The sequence below is a fragment of the Talaromyces marneffei genome, chromosome 5 (assembly GCF_009556855.1).
Source record: "Talaromyces marneffei chromosome 5, complete sequence".
Classification (NCBI taxonomy): Eukaryota; Fungi; Ascomycota; class Eurotiomycetes; order Eurotiales; family Trichocomaceae; genus Talaromyces; species Talaromyces marneffei.
In genome coordinates this window covers 1,097,059-1,117,950 of record NC_072352.1, presented here as the reverse complement: position 1 = coordinate 1,117,950, position 20,892 = coordinate 1,097,059, and the positions used below count along the sequence as shown (strand labels likewise).

The 20,892-nt window shown below is 47.6% G+C and overlaps 9 protein-coding genes across 9 annotated transcripts; 7 read left to right on the top strand and 2 right to left on the bottom strand.

Moving 5' to 3' along the window:
* Positions 1-251: 251 nt before the first annotated feature.
* On the top strand, positions 252-2,239 carry EYB26_006721 (uncharacterized protein; the record flags this gene model as incomplete). Its single annotated transcript, XM_054265997.1, has 4 exons — positions 252-274; positions 334-369; positions 432-672; positions 863-2,239. 4 exons carry the CDS (start codon positions 252-254, stop codon positions 2,237-2,239), a joined length of 1,677 nt encoding a protein of 558 aa, XP_054121972.1.
* A 1,597-nt stretch (positions 2,240-3,836) lies between these two features.
* EYB26_006720 (uncharacterized protein) lies at positions 3,837-5,202 on the top strand (the record flags this gene model as incomplete). Its single annotated transcript, XM_054265996.1, has 4 exons — positions 3,837-3,852; positions 3,941-4,054; positions 4,113-4,185; positions 4,242-5,202. 4 exons carry the CDS (start codon positions 3,837-3,839, stop codon positions 5,200-5,202), a joined length of 1,164 nt encoding a protein of 387 aa, XP_054121971.1.
* Positions 5,203-5,572: 370 nt separating this feature from the next.
* Positions 5,573-6,589, bottom strand: EYB26_006719 (uncharacterized protein; the record flags this gene model as incomplete). Its single annotated transcript, XM_054265995.1, has 1 exon — positions 5,573-6,589. The coding sequence occupies one exon, from the start codon at positions 6,587-6,589 to the stop codon at positions 5,573-5,575; it is 1,017 nt and encodes a 338-aa protein (XP_054121970.1).
* Positions 6,590-6,943: 354 nt separating this feature from the next.
* Positions 6,944-7,753, bottom strand: EYB26_006718 (uncharacterized protein; the record flags this gene model as incomplete). The annotated part of the gene is made up of 3 exons (XM_054265994.1): positions 6,944-7,159; positions 7,209-7,544; positions 7,601-7,753. 3 exons carry the CDS (start codon positions 7,751-7,753, stop codon positions 6,944-6,946), a joined length of 705 nt encoding a protein of 234 aa, XP_054121969.1.
* Positions 7,754-10,040: 2,287 nt separating this feature from the next.
* Positions 10,041-10,727, top strand: EYB26_006717 (uncharacterized protein; the record flags this gene model as incomplete). The annotated part of the gene is made up of 5 exons (XM_054265993.1): positions 10,041-10,046; positions 10,106-10,116; positions 10,187-10,432; positions 10,489-10,537; positions 10,590-10,727. 5 exons carry the CDS (start codon positions 10,041-10,043, stop codon positions 10,725-10,727), a joined length of 450 nt encoding a protein of 149 aa, XP_054121968.1.
* Positions 10,728-11,542: 815 nt separating this feature from the next.
* Positions 11,543-12,233, top strand: EYB26_006716 (uncharacterized protein; the record flags this gene model as incomplete). The annotated part of the gene is made up of 3 exons (XM_054265992.1): positions 11,543-11,792; positions 11,869-12,062; positions 12,144-12,233. The coding sequence occupies 3 exons, from the start codon at positions 11,543-11,545 to the stop codon at positions 12,231-12,233; spliced, it is 534 nt and encodes a 177-aa protein (XP_054121967.1).
* Positions 12,234-13,503: 1,270 nt separating this feature from the next.
* Positions 13,504-15,479, top strand: EYB26_006715 (uncharacterized protein; the record flags this gene model as incomplete). Its single annotated transcript, XM_054265991.1, has 6 exons — positions 13,504-13,514; positions 13,609-13,778; positions 13,947-14,032; positions 14,085-14,127; positions 14,178-14,494; positions 14,547-15,479. The coding sequence occupies 6 exons, from the start codon at positions 13,504-13,506 to the stop codon at positions 15,477-15,479; spliced, it is 1,560 nt and encodes a 519-aa protein (XP_054121966.1).
* A 359-nt stretch (positions 15,480-15,838) lies between these two features.
* EYB26_006714 (uncharacterized protein) lies at positions 15,839-17,105 on the top strand (the record flags this gene model as incomplete). The annotated part of the gene is made up of 2 exons (XM_054265990.1): positions 15,839-16,387; positions 16,470-17,105. 2 exons carry the CDS (start codon positions 15,839-15,841, stop codon positions 17,103-17,105), a joined length of 1,185 nt encoding a protein of 394 aa, XP_054121965.1.
* Positions 17,106-18,890: 1,785 nt separating this feature from the next.
* Positions 18,891-19,664, top strand: EYB26_006713 (uncharacterized protein; the record flags this gene model as incomplete). The annotated part of the gene is made up of 1 exon (XM_054265989.1): positions 18,891-19,664. One exon carries the CDS (start codon positions 18,891-18,893, stop codon positions 19,662-19,664), a length of 774 nt encoding a protein of 257 aa, XP_054121964.1.
* Positions 19,665-20,892: the final 1,228 nt, after the last annotated feature.

The following is a 20,892-nucleotide window of genomic DNA, read 5'->3' as shown; positions in this document are numbered from 1 at the left end:
TGTACGTAGTATGTGTTGTTAAAAAGATTGGTAGCTAAAGGGGCTAGTGCGGAGTTTGGCGTGGGCTGTCAATCAAACTGCTCTTGTGGTTGCCGAAGGCCGCCGTAGTGATCAATCTCAAGCCACAAGCAGCTTCCTCGTCATCCAACATCCCTCTCTGAACCCATCTTCGTTGATACAACTACATTCTTTATTTCTGCTATTTATCGCTCTTCTTCTTTCAAAGCGCGGGTGCGCGCAAATCTGTCAAAATGGATATGAACCATCTAATAGGGTTAGTCCAGTCCTGAGACAGTTCGATAGTTTTGTGTGTGCTGTATTAACCTGAAATAGCCAGCGGTTCAACTTGATCTCAAAGAGCGACATTCGGTATGCCATTTTTCCCCATCGCTTTTATTAGTCTTGATCACTTTCGTTTAACCTACTTGAAGCTATGTCGGCACACTTCACGAAATCAACCCCGAAGCCTCGACAATCGCACTTGAGAATGTCGTCTCGCACGGTACTGAAGGACGACGAGGCAACTCCACTGAAGAGGTCCCTGCATCTACGACTATCTACGAATACATTGTTTTCAGAGGCAGTGATGTAAAGGATATTAGTGTCGCCGAAGAGAAGAAAGAGCCAGAAGTACCTCCTTCGCAAGTTCCAGATGATCCTGCTATCCTCGGTGTGAGTTTTGATCGATTTCCTCCTACCTGCCCTTTCCATGATGAAGTATTTCGGATGTAAACACAGACCTGTTCCAAGAGCGCAAAACCGTGTGGATATTTCCGTTGCCTTCCTTCTGATATTCAAGCTTATATTGCTTTCCTTCTTGCTTCTTGCCGACCTGGATCCCAACGCTGATAAATGTATTTAGAGCATGTCCCGCCCTGGCGCTCAAGCTCCTCAACAGCAACCTCCTCCCCCAGGCCCTCCTCCAGGCCCTCCTGGTCCCCCCGGACCCCCCGGTCCTCCAGGTGGCCGACCTGGTCCACCTCCTGGCTATCCTCAGCAACCTCCGTTCCAAGGATACGGTTATCCTCCCTACGGTCAACAGCGTTTCGGTCCTCCTGGCTATGGACCTCCTGGCCCAGGTTTCCCTCCATATGGTGCTCCTCCTGGATGGTTCCCGCCTCCCGGCCAGGGTTTCCCACCTGGCCCGCCTGGTCAATTTCCTCAACACCAGGGACCGATTGGACCACCTGGCCAGCAACGTCCAGGTGCCCCTGGTGGACCTCCTGGAGCTCCTGCTAACCCCCCTAAACCCACGTCAGAGCTTCCTACACCTCAACCGACCAGCAAGACCGCGACTCCAGCACCTGGTGCCGCGCCAGAAGGTCCAGCACCTCCAGTCGAACCCAAGCCTACCGTTGCAGAAGTCGCCCGTGGAGCTGCCCCTGTAGCACCAACTGCAACTGCGCCTGCTCCTCAGATACCGTCGAAATTGCCTCCTAGTGGCCCTAAAAATGACAGATTCATACCCGCCATTCCCATCGCCAACCCAGCTGTTAAGCCCACAGTCCCACTTTCAACCGCGCAGCAGGGTGCAGTTGCTGCATCTCAAAGCACAGCACAAGCAGCTATCACGGAAGCCACCCGAGCTGCGACAGCTGCTGTTGCAGCGGCAATGGCCAAACTTCCGCAACCTGGCGCAAAGAAACCGGCCGAGGCCGGTGTTGACGACATGACGAAGAGATTCAATGATCTGAAACCATACGATAACAACCGTATGAATCGCGGTGCACGCCATGGCCCACGAGGCGGCCGCACCCACGGCCCGCGAGGTGGTCCACATGTTGCAGGCAAAAAGTTAGAGCTTCCAGATACCGATTTTGACTTTGAATCCGCGAACGCCAAGTTCAATAAACAAGATCTAGTGAAGGAAGCAATCGCTACTGGATCTCCTATTGTCGAGGAAGAGAAGGAGACTAAGCCAGAAGAGGTACCAACAAGTCCCTCGGCAGCTCCTTCAGCATACAACAAATCATCGTCATTCTTCGACAACATTTCGAGCGAGATCCGAGATCGGGAAGAGAACACAATTCGTCCTCGTGAACGCCGTGGTGAAGAAGAAAAGAAAAACATTGAAACGTTCGGTCAAGGCAGTGTGGACGGCTATCGTGGCTATCGCGGACGTGGTAGAGGACGTGGCTATGGCCGCGGAGGATACAACCGTGGATATGGAAACCGAGGACGAGGAAACTACCGTGGCCGGGGTGCTTCGCAGTCTACTGGCGTTCCTACACAGTCTTAGCTGTAATTTTGCGTCAATTTGTGAGGTTTCTTTCAACCGTGTTCAGAAACATCGAAACTCTTCTCTTGTGGCACTTTGGCGTTATCTTTGGCTGCGAACCAAAGGTTTGTTCCGAGTCTTCTGTTTTATTTGCTTTTCTTCCGGCGCAGTACAACACATATGGAGGGTCGCACGTTACGTGAAAATCTTTGTTTGAAAAAAAGAAAATGTATGCTTTTTTATCATTATCACGAGATGATATCCAAACTTTTTTCCCAGCGCTCATTGGTCTGTACTCGTCTATATTCATGTCAACTTGTTCGTGGGGGGAGTTTTATGTCGATGAATTTTGGGATCTGAGCAGAGGTGCTATGGCAGAAAATGGTCATGTATCATACGAATGTGAAAATAAAAAAGAGGAATCAAGTCATTTGACTAAACAATTCTGTGCTAGTATTATGTCTATTCGCTCAATATCTATAGATTTTCGAACCGCAGTCCTCGCAAGGTACGTTCAGGTAAGTAAGCTCATTATTTCACGGCTTGGACTTTCGTCATAACGAGACCGACCCAGATACCCTTCAGTACTAGAAGTGTAAAAAGTAGGACGATGATACTTGGTCAAGGGATATCCTTCAAAAAAGTCGTTGAGGCAGGTCTGGATTGGAGGCGAAATGCCGTCCAAACACGGCCAGGTCGATTCGACCTGATGAAGCAATCTGTTTTGCACCGATAAAAAAAGATATTAGATTCTCACCTTCTTCAGTAGCCTAAGCAGCAGATGCTGCATCAACCCCCCCAGCTCCAATGACAATAGTACTCTTCAGAATCCGCCAAGGATATGGACAAGCGAAGATCTAAGAGAATCATTCCGACTGTCAATATGGGCCTCCTGAAGATGTCATGTTTCTTCAACCAGAGGAACAGCCTGTACGGTAACCTAACCCAGTTTGTTCTAGCTCGCTGTGGAGTGTCTCTGAGCCGCGGTTCAATCGTTGGACATCATCACATTCTTACGGAGCAAGCATCACTGACACGTTCTGCTACTATCTTTCAGAATACTTCTATTTCATATGTTCTTCCAAGACTAATTGACTATCATTATCCTGCTTAAGTGCTGTCTTCGTTCCAGCTACAAGTCATTTCGTATCAACCAATTACCAACACCTATCTCTTATCGCGTACTAAACTGCTATCGTTGACATGCGACCTCGTCCAATTCGTTCCTCCCGTCTCGAACGCTGATTGCTTCTCTCTATATTTGAATCGATATAAACAAATGGACCTCTGATTGCCATACCAACTACATTACGCCTCTGATATAATCCGCCCCTGTCGCGTTCCTGACAGCAGCAGCTGCTTGTCGCTCGGCTGCTTCAGGTATTTTTACCGAGATAACCCGCTCCCTTCTCCGTCGGAGTATCGACTTAAACGAACGTGCTCCAATAATTATTGAACTGCGACGCGACATTCTTTTCATTTATTTACCTCGATATCTTCCAGCAACCTTATCTATCTCAAATTAGTTGCGCGATAACGACAGGTTCAGCTGGCATGCGGGCCGCGCCAGCGATTTCTTAAAGCTCATGCAGAAGCAGAGAGGAAACCTCGGATCGCAATGTCGGACTCTATCGGTACGAATTATTCTTTTTTTACTCGCCTGGACAAAAATACATACCATTAACAGATTTTCTAACAATTGCTTTTCACTCTGGCGTACAGATCGAGTCTTTGTCCATGCGCTCAATACGGTCAAGAAGATACCGAGGACGGGCAGTGCCCGTCCTCCGGCAGCGGAGAGATTGAAGTTATATGGATTATACAAGCAGAGCATGGGTTCGTTCTACTCCCGAGATCACGCAAGGTTGGATTGATGCTAAGTGATGATATACAGAGGGTGATGTGGAGGGTATCATGGACCGACCAATTGGTGACGCGCCAGACGTACAAGCAGAGCGCGAAAAATGGTAACCTTTCTCTTAGCTTCCTAAACCATGATTATACTGACGTTGATCTATTGAAGGGACGCATGGTACTCGCAACGTGGCAGCTCGCGGACCGAGGCTAAACGGCGCTACATCACAACCCTAATCAACACAATGCATCTCTACGCCTCCCAAACGGCAGAAGCGAGAGAGCTCGTGGCAGAACTCGAGTTTGTCTGGGATCAAATCAAATATAATGCCGCATCGTCGTCAGCGTCGTCTTCGAGTCCGATACAAGTGAACAGAACTCTGCCACCCGTGTCTGTATCTACTGCTAGTGCACCGAGACGATATGGAAGTATAGAAGATCGAATGAAGCGCTCATCGCCAGTAGATGTTGAGGATCAAGATGAGGATTTGGCGATATACAGAAGACGGTCTGGAGATTCGCGATTGAGGGTGTTAAGTCCTGTCAGTCAGCCCGATGAAGCAGACGTAAGATTGCATCGACACGAGCACGATAACGACGATGACGAAGATGATGAAAATGAAGACGACGACGATGAAGAAGAAGACTTCCAAGAAGCTCGAACCGGCACCTCATTCTCCGAAACCTCCCACCACGACGATAATCTCGGAGAAGAAGATACCAACCACCGCACACGCAAAAAACGAAAACGCCGCCTATCACAAGGAAAAGACTGGCGTCACCGCATCGAACAAGCCCTCACAAAAATGACCACTGAAATTGCCGCTCTGCGCGAACAACTCGATTCCCTGCCCATTACCCATCACTCTCACTCCTCACTTCGAAAACCATCAAATTTCTTTTCTTGGATCCTGTCATGGGGGAAATGGTTTCTGTTCCATACACTGCGGCAACTCCTCTGGCAGAGTGTAATACTTTCTATTGTGTTGGTATGGCTGCGCTCACGAGGCGATACAAGACTTGAGCGGCGAGTCGTCACCATCCTCCTGCAGTTACGCAGGAGGATGATGAATGCCATTAGATCGGTGCCGAGACAGTTACCGAAGTTGTTGCATGTGCCTCTTCTATAATTCTCGCCTTTTGTTTTCTTTCGTCTACATGTACATATGCTCTATTTGTGTCATATGCGTTGTTCATACATATATATACTACAGCTACATTTCACTCGATTTGGTTTGGTTGGCTTTGGATAATGCGAGCATGTGTCGGCGTATGGAATTTGGATATTGGCATTTCTTTATGAGCTTGTTTACCACGTATATACTTAGAGAAGAGAAAAAAGGTTTAATTATTACATGTCCATTTTGATTTCATTACTATTCACTGCCTTGTCCTGTGTAATAGTACAATCTTCTAACCCCTGAAATAATGATAATCTCGCAATACCCCCTTCTCGAATTGATATGATTCAGAGCATGCCGCTCTAAGTATCTGGTCACATCACTTAGTCTCTCTAATGCTGGGAGTGAAGGTACGTTCCTTGTTTCCAGCATTTGCAGTCGCCTGCATGGCGGCCCTCTCCTTTTCCATTCTGATTTCCTGTTGGGCTGATTCTATGAGCAAATCTTCGGCGATTCTTTCGATGTTCTTTTCGTATTCAGCCTTTTCCTTGACCTCATCAGGAACCACGGCGTTCTTGTTCGCGTCGTCGGGCTGCTTGTCATCGCCATCAGTCACGGTCTTGTCCTTATCTCCGGCCTTCTTGTCATCCTCGTCATTCAAAGTACCCTTCTCATTCTTGTCCAGATCATCTTCTCTATTATTTCCTCCGTCCTCATATTCAGACTCCCCAACATTGTCAGCCGCAACCTGACTCAACATATCATCGAGATCCTTAGGCAACTGAGCCAGCGGCCAGGACTTGAGCAACAACGGCATCGACTTGCCCAACAGCGGCACGTCCTTTTCCTTTTCAGCCTTGCAAACCTCCACAAATCGATTTTTACCAATCGGTTCAACTTTTTCATCGTCCTTGGTGTTGGGGATGCGAGTGGCACCACCAAAGACCTCAAAGACCTCCGCATCAAGATCGACACAGTAACAATATTCACAGAACAGGCCATCCGTCGCAAAGTCCAGCTGCAAGCGAATAGGAATGTAATCGTCAAGTCTAGCCGCGGCAATGATATCAAAGATTTTAGCACCTGTGTCGCGATTCAAGGTTGGCGGGAAACACGTTTCTTGAACAGAGAAAGGCACGGCTGCACCACATTCGCAGACCTTTTTATTGTTTTTGAAGGTGGAGAAACGGTGTTTGCTAAGTATCTCTTGGACGGTCTCATCGTTAACTGGAGTAATGTGTCCCACCCCTTTCTTCAGGCGTTCGATGTTGCCAGGGACGAGAAGGAATTGGAGGATTGTTGCACCTTGGCCTTCGAGGTAGCCGTCCCATTGGCAATACTGGGCGACCATGAAGCGGCCTTTGTACCAGATGCAGATGAGGTTGCGAGTACCCATGATGTTGTCGGTGTTGCCGTGGTCTTGTCAGTTGCTCGAGAGAGATGAATAGTATATGACAGAAAAGTAAAATATGTCAAGACGAGAGTCAAGAGTTTGTTGATGAACAAGAGGAGGGGGAGAGAAGAAGGGAAATAGAAAAGAAGAAAAGGCAGGAGCAGGAAAATAAAGGAAGGAGAGAGTACTGTCGGGAGTCTACGACAAACGGCCGAAAAAGGCAGGCGGGTCGTTTGTAGTCACGTTGCTTTGTTCCTTGGGCAATCCTACTTGAAACAATCTGACTGAATTAAAAATCATCGCATTCCGCTATATATCTTTGCATATCTTCATAGATCATAATCTAGGAAGTGATTGCTATTTGCTAGCATGTGCAGCAAATACCTTCCTAGTATGGCCAGCCACCTTGGCCGCATCCCAGATATAATTCACACTCGCATGCTGCACAGTGGCTTCCAACCAGCGCTTGAACTTGGGCACCGAGTCCAAGAGAGCAGGGAGCTTTGCACTAAGCAGGCCATGTTCGGGATTGGAGAGGCCATTAATACGAAGCAGGAATGAGCCAGTGAGTACCTTTATTCAGGTCAGTCTTTTCCCAACACGGCTTAATAAGAAATCATACCTCAGCAAAAGTCAACGTCTCACTGCCACCATAGAAAGGACCCTTGCCTTCCACCAAACGAGGCTCAATATCCTTGGCCACAGCCGCCACAAGTAATTCAGCAGACTTGTCGCGATCCTCTTCAGTGGCAGCGCGAGCACTGCCAAATAAGTGCGGGTTCACTTTGCTAATAAATGCATCCACGAACCAGTCGAGGCGTGCACGGTAGAGCGCATTCTCTATGCCTGTGGAGGGAGGTAGGAGATGTGATGGGTGCGCATCAGCCAGGAATCGAGCTACGATGGCTGACTCTGTGATGATGTTGCCATCGTAGACGAGTGCAGGGACTTGGCCGCGCTGTCTACCAGTTAGCCGGGCGCACAAACATGCGAGAATGGATGCGCGAATCGTACAGGGTTGATTTCCAAATACCACGGCTCTCTTGGAACCGACAAGTCAATCAGCACCTCCTCAAACGGGAGTCCCAGCTCCTTGAGCGCAATGTGAGCACGATGTGCCCATGGGCAGAGATGGCTGGTATACAGCGTGATCTTGGGAGTCGACATATTGAATACCACTAGTTTGTTCAATGGATAAAATCTATCTACAAACCCGCAAGGAAGCGGAGATATGTCTTTTATAGTCAACTTAGTCGCAACCCCTTCCACAAATGACGAATGAGGAGACATTCTAATTGATTAGATGTGGAGACTCTTTGAATTAGTAAACATTCCCATGTTCTATCATAATCTACTGGTCCTTAATTCCGACCTAGTACTGTATTGGTTGAGCTCACGAAGATTTGCCATCATTACTTCGAGCATGCAATCCTTCCTGCTTCCAGAGTGATCTAGACGCTGACACGGCATGTCGGTCGGATATCCGAAAAGGTTGTGCCACTGAAAACAGGAAAAAATAGAACCCCGCCAAAAACCGAGGCCCCGTTTTGTGTGGACAGGATTACGGTACATAGGGTTATTAGTATGGTAATCCAATTGGTATAGAATAGACCCATTTTGATCTTTTGGTTTGTGCCCCTCTTGCGTGTGTAATGTAAATATATCAATATGTAAAGAACTACCAGTAGTATGTCTGTACTTGAATGGAAGCAGTACTCTAGGCTTGCATTTAGCCCTGAATTACCAGTTCATCAGCTGTAGCGCAGCTTGATATCCTGATATCATTTAATGCCTATCTGATCATTAAAAAAACTATCTGAATCTTGTTAGTTATTCCTAGGACGACATTGCGATGCTAGTCAGGCAACGCCTACAAACCATTTCGGCAGCAACAACAAAGTAGTCGAGATAGACATGATGAATATACCTTGGTTATTTGCCACAAGTCGTCAGACCTATTGCTTTCAGTGCTAAGGTTGTGCCAGCCTCGGAGTCGTCACAGAATCCGAGTGTCAATGATCAGAAAGCACGCTCGTCTGTACGGATTTCATCAACTTCAACAACGACATCTGCAAAAGTCTCGCTTTGGGACCGGACATATAACAAACTCAAAGGCTCCGACGAGGGATTAGGAACTGAATAGGACTCAAACAGATGATCACTATCACTTCATCGCCAACCTGTAGCTCCATAACGTCAAGCCCACCTAAACCTCAGAGTCCACCAGCCTCCAAGAATTCGAGTCTCGGAAAACAAAATACAACATTGCGGGGCACACCTACATCCTACAAGACCAGATCTCTCAAGTGGCCAGTCTAGTCCAAGACGTAAAGGACTTCGTCTCTTCGGCGGACTCCTCTTCACCACAAGCGTTCCTGGTCTAGGCGGGCGTATGTATTAATCTTCCCCCGTTGATGAATCTGTTGACGGCCGAGGAGGCTAATCACGATGGATTCACGTATGGAGTACTACACAAGCTTGGGTATCTATTATTACCACAACGAAGACGGGACGCTAACTCGCAGGATGAATTCGAGGAATTGGGAGCAGAGCTCAAAAAGGTCGATTTGTATCAGCACATCCACGATTTTCAACTTCGGAGTATTTTGAGGATCTACCGGACCGCAGCTCTGAATTTTCTGAGCGAGAAATGGCGACGCGGAGTCGGGATCGCTGACTGTATCTGCTGGTCCTGGGTGTAGAAAGTCTGTACTGGCTCGGTTTTTGATTAATCACCACTTACCTAAGGCGGCGATGACGGCGAGTATTTGCTACTTCTGCGTCAAGGATCAGGAACAGAACACGTTGAGACAGGCGCGATGTATTGCTGTATCAACTTTTCGCTCTGAAGCCCGCTTTAATCTGACATGCAATGAAACATTATGAGACAAACGGCCCAAATCTGATTACCATGCCGACTTCACTCTTCAACATCTTGAAACAGGCATCCGATGTCCCTGGAGCTCATCTTCGTGGTGACCCTCGCAAGATAAAGAGAAGACAAGTGCCTCCTACCACGTGAGGGATCCCAAAAACTGTACGCAGATTGTGGCCTCAGGAATCAGGCTGGTAACCCCACCCCCCCAGCACAACAAAAGCGCTGATTGGCCCGAACCCCCCGAGTAAACAAGCCAGCTTAGCCCCTCCATCATCTCTCCCGGTCTGCCTGCCAGGCTGCCTATATTATTCTCCAACCTACACCATTTCGCACATTAACTTGTCAATCTCACACATTCTCACTTCACTGAACATTTCATATCATAATTCTCTCCGTACGTTGTCTATCTTCAGTATTTTCTGCTAGGCTGCTACTACATCGCTGAGTTCCAGCTTGCTGAATACCCCCTCCCCGCAATCCGGTCGCACCCATATTAACTACATCCTTATACCGCCACTGACATATGCTTCTTTCACAGTTTTACCTTTCTCCTAAGACCAACTCATATCTATCGTCATGTCTGTAAGTTGAGACGCTCTGCGAATTATCCTCCATGTTGATTGCGACTAACTCATGAACAGCTCGCATCAGGGTACGTTACTTCGCCATTCGCTTGTCGTTGATAAAGCGCACACGACCGATAGCCATTCTAACCAATTCAGTGTCACCATCGATGATGAATGCATCACCAAGTTCAACGACTTCCGTATGAGCCGTGGAAAGACCAAGTTCGTCATCTACAAGATCACCGACGACAAGAAGCGCGTCGTCGTCGAGGACGTTTCCGATGATGCCGACTGGGAGGTTTTCCGTACAAAGCTCGCCGATGCTAAGGATGCTGCTGGAAACCCTGCCCCCAGATATGCTACCTACGATGTTCAGTTTGAGATTCCCGGAGAGGGTCAGAGGTATACTTTTCCCCCCGTCGGTATCAGATGGGACACGACTAAGCGTGATTCTACAGGAGCAAGATCATCTTCATCTCATGGGTTCCCCAAGACACTCCCACCCGCGTAAGTTCCTCGGCTTGTCGACTTGGCTAGAATGTGTTCCTGATTGTCCTAGTTGTCCATGCTTTACGCCAGCACTCGCGAGGTTCTCAAGAACGCCGTGAATGTCGCCCAGTCCATCCACGCCGATGACAAGTCCGACATTGAATGGAAGAGTGTCCTCGCCGAGGTCAGCAAGGGCAAGGGCCAATAAATTACATGACTCTCCACACACCGGCCGGTTTCCGGGGGGAAATATGGACCTTTATGTGCTTCCACAATCTTGCATTTGCAGACTGCACTGCTGTAAAATTCACACACACACAATTCAAATGTTCGCGTTCCCCTGATATATGAAAAGGACTGCGGCTTTCCAATATTTCACTCCATAAATGATTTCTTTCGTTTACGTTATGAGGTTCGCTAGCTCGCTTGGTTGGGACTTGACAGGCGAATAGTTTTCCTAGTTCGCATTGCATTTGTTTCTGATGATGAAATGTGTATGAGCTTGTTGAAGCAGCACGAAGACATATCCTCTGCTCTTTCTCCTTAGTCTTGTTTAGATTTGCGTTGATAATGATGAGAGCTCGACGTGACCATTGTTTTGCAGGATATTAGTACCGAGATAGCGTCTAATGTCAAAATTCATGGGCCTCTTAAGACGTACACATTGCAAGAATAGCCTCGTATCGAATAAATATTGTCAAGACTCGATGCATGATCGTACGACGTGCTGTTAACAGACGGCAAAGTCTCGGGTCCGCGGGACTAGCGCCTTTACCCGGCAACCAATCACAACCGCGCAAAAACCGTCCATGACCAAACCCGGCTCCCGAACTTCCACCTCACGAAACCTCACCTGGAGAGCAAATCATCACCACCTTCAACACCTGGTCGACCAATCTCTACTCCACACTCTGTAGCTGATCGACTCTCTCTGGAGGAGCACTGCTCTCTTTTCCTTTCCTTCGATCTTCGACTACACTACCTCGGTTTCTTCTCGACAATTCGTTTTTCTCCCAACGCACAATGTTCGTTCGCGCCGCTTCCCAGGCTGCTCGCAGCCCAGCTGTCCGAGCCGCTGCCACCCCAATGGCTCGTGTAGCTGCTCAACAGACCCGTTCCGCCTCTGAACACGCCATTGCCAACCCCACGCTCGCCGGTATCGAGAAGCGCTGGGAGGGTATGGCTCCTCAGGAACAGGCCGATTTGTTCATGCAGCTCCGGGATCGTATGAAGGTTGACTGGCACGAGATGACTTTGCAGGAGAAGAAGGCCGGTACGTACAAAACGAGCTGTCGCGGAACAGCTGGTTTTTTCCTTGCTGCAGAATGAATTGAGCTAATATAAACCAGCTTACTGGATCGCGTTCGGATCCCACGGTCCTCGCAAGGAAACTCCCAAGGGTGAAGGCTGGAAGGTCTTGTCCAAGGTCGCCCAATTGGTTGCCATCTCTGTTGCTGTGTTCTATTCTACTCGTCTGTTTGCCAGGGAGCCTCCTCGCACATTGACCAAGGAATGGCAAGAGGCCAGCAACGAATATGCCAAGGTGCGTCCTCCTTTAATTCTTCTGCTTCTTCTTATTCTTCTCTTCGATACAATTGCTAATCCAATGTTTTCCTACGTACAGAAAGAAATGATTGAACCCATCACCGGTATCAGCAGCCCCAACTACGAAGGTCCCGGTTACGTCCAGAGCCCACCTGCCAAGTCCTCATAAACAATAATAACCAACAACAACCACAACTTTGGGAGGAGGACCTTGGCAAAAATAAGATTAGAGGACTGACAGAGCGAGAAAGATAGATTCGCCATGTTCCAATATATACAATATCTCGCCTTGAGTCTTCACTCTTCTTTTTAGTTGCCATCGAATTGAGCAAAATCCCGTGTATCGTCTACCACTTGTGCTATAGTCAATCTATTTCCTTTGTAACTTGGATTTATTAGTTTTGTGAGCTATATTAGAGAAAAGAGCTATCTATTTTGAGTCAATTACAAGTGATGTCACTATCAACGAGTGCCTACATGCATCAAGTCGAGGTTTTGATATTGCTATATATACAAGCAAGTCAACTGGTATAAATCACGGATCGCTCGGATCGAGGGAGATATCAATGATATAATATATTAGGCATTAATTGCATTAGGGAGCTTTATCCTAGTTAAATATAATTGAGCAATTGGATTTTCTGCTACAAATGTAACGAGGATCAATTGATCGTACCACCATAATGTACGAAGTCAAAATACCAATATAAAAAGTCCCAATACTGTACCTCCCTCTAGGTGGGACGTCATCCCTCACGGCTACCTGTGGAATCTTCCAATCTTCTTTTTTTTACACCCGGTTACCCGGCTTTGCCTCAGGCACCAACAGCTCAGTGAGCTACGACATATTTTATATGTATGGAAGTCAATTCAATTGTTACTCTATGCATATACCAATTGATCTTACTTCCTAAATTTTATATCTTACTGTGAAAATATATCTGCAATTGATGATTTTCCTCAACTCAGAACCCGGCCTAATATCCATTCGTGTGCAGGTGAAAAACTTGACGAGAAAATGACTTGGATGAGATGGGTTAGTACGGGGGCCTGAAACCCCGACTACGGAACGGGTTGGAAGGGCACGACGAACCACCTATTGTAGCTATACAGAGAAATTGTATATTGCTGGTCAATACTAAAGCCGTAAAACAATCATATCCGTAGACGCAGTATACTGGCAGAAACACATAAAACCAATTTTGTGGTCAATCTTCGAGAGTTACTTGCTGTTGATGGTGAACGGTTGCTAGGTCGGGTGTGGTCGGGTCACGGGAACCGGAAAAACACGCCGTCCGAAGCGCAACGCCAGCAAACCCGTCGCACCTCTCCCCTTCGACCTCCAGAACTCTTCAGTTCATTCCTCTGGCAAAGTCCATCTCATTCTCTCCTTCTCCCCCATCTTTTTTCCCCCCTTTCGCTCTTAAACACACATCACAATGTTCAAGAGGTATGTCAACGAGTCAATTGAGCTTGTCTCTCCTTCCCATCCTCTTCTGCTTCGACTATAGACGTCGGGATTCTAATTTTTCTTCTCTTTACAGCGGCCTCGCCCGGACCTTCGGCAGGGCTGCCTTTGCCCGGCCGACTGTGGCTCGTCGCGCTTTCGAGCCTCTTCGTTCCAATGCTCTTCCTGCGCTCTCTGCTCGATTTGCAAGCACAGATGCCAACCTCGTTGGAAAGATTCACCAGGTCATCGGTGCCGTCGTCGACGGTATGTAACACGTTTTTCTACGCTTTCTACCCGGAGGTCTTGGCATGGGCGCTGGCAAGCTGGCAAGCTCAGCTTGAGGAAAATCTTTTCTGGACACAACACCACGCCAATTTCATTGCCAAAACCAGTGAATTCAATGACAACAACGATTTCTGATATGGATAATAGTGAAATTCGACACCGAGTCCCTTCCTCCCATTCTTAACGCCCTTGAGACCGAGAACAACGGCCAGAAGCTTGTGCTCGAGGTTGCCGTAAGTACTCAAGCTACAGTACGTTTCAATGAACGAAACTAACGGTCAATAGCAACACTTGGGTGAGAGTGTCGTTCGTACTATTGCTATGGACGGTATGTATGGCCGACTCAAACACGCCATCTTCATCACTAACACCATCCAGGTACCGAGGGTCTTAGCCGTGGTGCTCCCTGCAAGGATACTGGCTCTCCCATCAGTATCCCCGTCGGTCCTGGTACGCTCGGTCGTATCATGAACGTCACTGGTGACCCCATTGACGAGCGTGGTCCCATCAAGGCTACCAAGTTCGCTCCTATCCACGCCGAACCCCCCAGCTTCGCTGAACAGTCCACCTCCGCCGAGGTCTTGGTTACTGGTATCAAGGTCGTCGATCTTCTTGCCCCCTATGCTCGTGGTGGAAAGATTGGTCTCTTTGGTGGTGCCGGTGTCGGAAAGACTGTCTTTATCCAGGAGTTGATTGTACGTCTTTACCTTTCTGCCTGACTGTTTACGACAACTAACGAAAGCGTAGAACAACATTGCCAAGGCTCACGGTGGTTACTCTGTCTTCACTGGTGTCGGTGAACGTACTCGTGAGGGTAACGATTTGTACCACGAAATGCAGGAAACTGGTGTCATTCAGCTCGAGGGTGAATCCAAGGTCGCCCTCGTGTTCGGTCAGATGAACGAGCCCCCCGGTGCCCGTGCCCGTGTCGCTCTTACTGGTTTGACCATTGCCGAGTACTTCCGTGACGAGGAAGGTCAGGACGTGCTTCTCTTCATTGACAACATTTTCCGTTTCACTCAGGCCGGTTCTGAGGTGTCTGCCCTTCTGGGTCGTATCCCCTCTGCCGTCGGTTACCAGCCCACCCTTGCCGTCGACATGGGTATCATGCAGGAGCGTATTACCACCACCACCAAGGGTTCCATCACCTCCGTCCAGGCCGTCTACGTGCCGGCTGACGATTTGACTGATCCTGCCCCTGCCACCACCTTCGCTCACTTGGACGCCACCACTGTCTTGTCTCGTGGTATCTCTGAGTTGGGTATCTACCCTGCTGTCGACCCTCTCGACTCCAAGTCTCGTATGTTGGATCCCCGTGTCGTCGGTGAGGACCACTACCACACCGCCACCCGTGTCCAGCAGATGCTCCAGGAGTACAAGTCCCTCCAGGATATCATTGCCATTTTGGGTATGGACGAATTGTCCGAAGCCGACAAGCTTACCGTCGAGCGTGCCCGTAAGTTGCAGCGTTTCTTGTCCCAGCCTTTCACCGTCGCCCAGGTCTTCACTGGTATCGAGGGTAAGCTCGTCGACTTGAAGGACACCATCCGCAGTTTCAAGGCCATCATCAACGGTGAAGGTGACGACCTCCCTGAGGCTGCTTTCTACATGGTTGGTGACTTTGAGTCTGCCCGTGCCAAGGGTGAGAAGATCTTGGCTGAGCTCGAGGGTTCTTCATAAAGAGATGTAATATCAAATACCGTTTAACCGACTGTCTGTTTCATTTGTCACTTGCATATTGTCTCCGCTTTCTTTTAGCGCGTGTGTATATTACCCGTATAAAAGAAATGGATTAAAATGTTCTTTATACACCATTATCAGTAGTCCAGAGTGTGTTTGTCATTGTATGCTCTTATTATTGCTGGATGTTGGATCTGTCGGGATGTAACAGATATAGTCACCAATCCCAAATAGGAATGTCGTGCTGAGCCTGCATGGCGAGGCGCGACTAAGTCCGCACTATATAATTATCTCTATTCCCCTGATTTTTCTATTTCTAAAGAATTAACTTGGAGGTTATCATAAAATAAAGCAAGAAGATGTCTCAATCAATCCCTCAACCCAAGACCACCACGCACGAAGGACTTAAAGTAATCATAACAGGAGGCGCCGGCTGCATCGGTTTCGCAACCATCAAAGCATTGCTAAAACATCACCCAAACGCGCAAATCCACGTCCTGGATCTCACAACCCCATCTCTGGAGACATACCCCTTTTCAACTTTCGCGCAACACAAAGATCAATTACACTTCCATGAAACAGACATCACATCCCCCACCTCTCTATCCGCAGTCTTTGAAGCCGTCCGGCCTCAAGCAGTCATCCACACAGCCTCCATAATCCCCTCTGCCGCACGCAAGAGGCAATTGAGCAATGAGGGATTGTGGAAGATCAATGTCGAAGGGACTAAGAATGTTCTTGATATTGCCGAGCGGACTGAAGAAGTGAGAGGGCTGGTATATACGAGTTCCTGCGATGCCGTGAAACCAGATAGTTGGATGGATTTTGTGAATGCCACGGAAGCAGAGACGCAACATTTGAAAGATAGGGAGGTGGGAAAATGGGATAGTGAGTATGCGAGATCGAAGGTCAGCCCTGTTTCCCCCCCCCTTCTTTTCTCATTTGAAGGTTGTTTTGCTGACAAGGTAATAATTTCTGGGGAGAGAAAAGGCCGCAGCAGAATCCCTCATCCTGTCTACAGATCTGAGGATAAAAACATGCGCAATCCGTACACACGGCGTGGTTGGAACGTTAGATCAGAACCTCTTCCCGCTTGTGGCTACGAGTCCTCGAAAGATTTCCCTGGGCTCAGGGAAGAATATGTATGATTTTTCCTCGGCTGACAATGTGGGTTTGGCGCATGTGCTGGCTATGAATAACCTCCTCGGTTTGTCTCCGAAGAATGGCGGCAAGATTGATGATGATGATGAGGAGGGCGGAGAGAGTGCAAACCGCCGCGCCTTTTTCGTAACGGATGGAACACCCAAACCATTCAGGGAACTTCAAGAAATGATCTGGCGTGTCGTCGACAATGACCCGGAGAAGAATTATGGGGGGTATACAGTTATTCCGGTCTGGCTGTTCAAAGCCATTCTCAGATTTGCAGGTTTGTTTACAAAGACGGCGATTTCGCCGGATGATGTTGGAGATGCGGTTTCGACGAGGTATTACGATATCAGCGAGGCGACGAGAGTGTTGGGGTATAGGCCTGAAAGAAACAAAGGGCTCGAGGAGTCAATGAGGGATGCGTTTGAATGGTGGAAGACGACAACGCCAACAGGATTGACGAAAGACGGGAGGAAATGAGGGTGTATAGAGTAATATTCTTGAATGGCGATGTACGATAAAAAGGCACGTAAAGCTCCTATTCACACCAAAATCCGTTACCCTTCGCAGTGAAATCCCACACAAACACACGAAGTTTTAACGCCAGTAGCAACTCCGTGTCAGCCGTAGCCCGGTCCAAATCAAGAGGCGATCTCCACAGCCATCGAGATAGATGGTGTTCCAGATTAGGGAATTACATGGCGTTGAATAGCCAGGTCTCTACTTTCCGATACGGTAATTCATTGATCATGATGTATTTGAGTGTGCTCTTGTGAGCCTGCAGCCACGATTGAACTATAGGCAGCGTCCATCGACATGGTAGATACTTCGCTTCCGGGATTTGTAGAGACAAAATTAGGTGAGGTCTTGAGATCAAGAGATGATTTCGAATACCATCTTTGGTGTTTCGTCGTGTAAACCGAGTGTGAGACTTGTGTGTAATGGAGCCGTTCGTTGCTGGAGAGAGCATGTCAGCATCTCAAAGAAAAAGTTTACCTGAGAGAAAGTAGAATAGACATTGTTTGGAGCCGGAGGCTAGGTGCTTCGACGAAGTCCCTCCATCTCCAATTTCTGCAATGAAGGGATAACGATATTCTAAATGAAATCGCTTGCTCGACAGCTGGCTCCAGTGATCATTACAGCGGAGGAGCTCGAGGTTCTTACTCGAATATGGAAGGGTGCGAAATGTGTCTGAATGAGGAGCATATAAACGCAATATTCTGGACTGTGGAACGCTTTTTGTATTCCCATAACCGGCTCCTTCCAGAACGTGGTTTGTTTAGGCAGGCGGATGAGAGGATTTGATGGAGTATCTCGTCCAGGAGATGGAGGATTGGTGGGAGAGGTTGCATCTCCATAAAACAACTGGAGATGTGTCACCATCTCTATCCAGTGAGATCGGAAAAGAAAGTTATCTATAACAAATCGACACAGTTACGACACTTGGTATATCGAATCCAGTCGAATGACTCGGAATGACCTTAGTGCATGATTTAGCGTCACACTCAACGTATGCATGTATTCCCAACTGGATCATGTTTTCGGTCTCCAGAGAGCGATATATTCAGCTTCCATTTTCTACAAAGTTAATCTGACTCGTGGCTTGCATAGATAAAGATCGGGAATATCACCGTCCGGGGTAGAACCTGTCGGAAAACAAACCCTAACAGTAATAAGTAGAAAGACATAACAACGACGTCAAAACTAGGCATCATGATTTCGAATAAATAATCGATCTTATCACACTTAAACTGATTGAGTATGTATAAAGATGTAGTTCAAATGGTCAACTTCAAGGGCCGACTTACCTCGTAGGGTTAAGCAAGCCTACTCCGAGCGTCTATATCAATCTCCGAGATTGAACCTCCAGGCTGCCATATAATCCATAGCTCTATCTAATCTAATAGACCATGATAGAATGCATAGGTTAGGTAGAACAATTATTTCGATATGCATGATTAATTGCTTTGATCCCATTCTACTACGTAGTATGACGTTGTTGGTGTGCAGGGTAGGCATCCGCATTTCTGGCTGAATAGCGTGATATTCTCGGTTTTGACATACAAATGCAGAATACTTGAGGAGATTCTGTAGACCAGAACAAAAAAGTATATAAATGTCAATAGATACTCCATAAACCGAGAAAAAGATGGTACAGGACCATTCATTTTCAAAATAACAATACAATCTCCTCATACCCACCCACACTGGTAGATTCAATTCAATGTCTAGACTAGAGACAAAACTCCTCAGCTACTCCCTACAATGCACCTCTCGCACCCACAGCCATGCCCCCACGCAATCTCAATACTCGCCGCCATCAACAACGACTACCCCCAATCCAAACCCCAAGCCTCCGAAAGGCTCAAACGCTCCACCAGTCTCAGTAGCGTCAGCAGCGCCAGCACCATCAACAACGACTCCATCAACGCGGACACCAAATCCGCGGACGAGAAGACACGCATACGCAGATGCAAAATCGCTCTTAGCTCTATAACATCTTCTTACCTGAAACGCTGCCATGTTGTGAATAGCACGCTTGACACACTGCCGAGTGTGAAATGGAGTCTCATCAAGGACTCCATTCTCATGAACGTATTGACGCTCAAGAGAGCGAAAGTGGAGTCTGCGACGGTGTCGAATGTCGTATACATCCGACGCGTGACAATCACAAAATCTACAATCTCGGATGTGTTGAGAGTCAAGAAGGCAACGGTCAACGACAGTTTGCTTCGACGAGTTTTACTGGTGGAGCGATCTACGATCAAGAAATGTGTTGTGAATGATTGTATTATCTACAAGACAGACTTTGAAGGGATGAGACTTGAGAATGGGATTTGGAGGGATGGGTGTTTGGTGGGCAGGGTTGATCAGAGTAGGGAGGTTGTTTTTAGGGCTTTGGAGGAGGGTGAATATCGATCCGGGGTTGAGCGTGCCGGAAAACATGATGAGAAGAGAGGGATAGGGAATGGTAATGATTCGTCGGTGAAGGGGGATAAGGGCGATGATGAGGAGGCACTTCCGGTTTACAAATCATGAAATGACGGCAATGCTGTATGATATTTAAGTTTGATCGAACATGTTCGAGAGTAATGCGCGCGCGATAGGGAATACTATTGACTTTCCTTTGTTCTTCTCCGAATAATTTCCATGTGAAGACTTGCATGCAATTTTCCGAGCGATATCAATGCAAGTTCTGTTGCGTTTTCAAGTCACATTTAGTATACAAGCTTCTACTCCGTCTTCCTCCTCAAATGACATACCATATCCACATCATAGGTTCGCCGATGCGCTTTATATCGCCACAACTTTAACTTAATCCTTGCTGACCTGTCTGATCCCCAAATATATAGTTACTATATCCGCGAGCCAAATGAATGTCCGGGATACCGAATGAAGTATTCCTTGACAGAAACCCCCACGGAATTACGTCTGACCAGCTCAAATTGGCTAAATTGACCGTTTCGGAGGATATAATTGGACACTTGAACGCATTTTAATAGGGTGTAGAACTTTTCATTGGACGGGGTTTCCGGGATTTGTGGTTTTAGCTTATTCTGGTGGAGGTTGAGTGGATTTCCCTTTAGCTATGGGGGGCCATTTCCCCTCACATCCCTCCCCCAGATTTTGCTGCTTGACTGGATTATTCTGTAGGATCATATGACATTGTACGGAGTAGATGATTTGAAGCTGGAGCAGATGAATGGAATGTTCTTCATTAGATGTAATCCAATACTGTGTTGGAAGATACAACGGGTGTACTACTTCATCTGAGATCATGTTCATGTATTCCTTCCTGATTCACTCGACGAAAGAACACCGCCTCTGAGGCAAACACCGGGTACCGCTCAAAGCTTTCAGAAGTTAAACGCACAGGTAAGCTTGACCAAGCTCCTTAAGCCAAGTCAGCCAGGTAGTAGCTGGGGAAGCTCCCAGATGAGGAAACTGTACACAGCACATCCCCCACGCAATGTGGCCCTTCAATATTCTGGACCAGTAGCAAGTTGTACTGTTGTATCACACCCCGCGTTTTGACCTTTCCCTCCACCTTGTATGGAGTAGCAGGGTCTAAGCTTAATTATCGAATCTGGACCTGAATAATGAACCTGGTCTTTGCCCTCTATAGATATCGGCAAAAAGGATCAGGTAACACAAGGCCGGCAATTGTGTAATCTATGTGATCGCCCCCACGCTGGTTGTTCAAATTGCAAGTATATAAACCACATGGCGATCGGCTTGACGTTTGACATTTCTTTTTCCAGAGCGG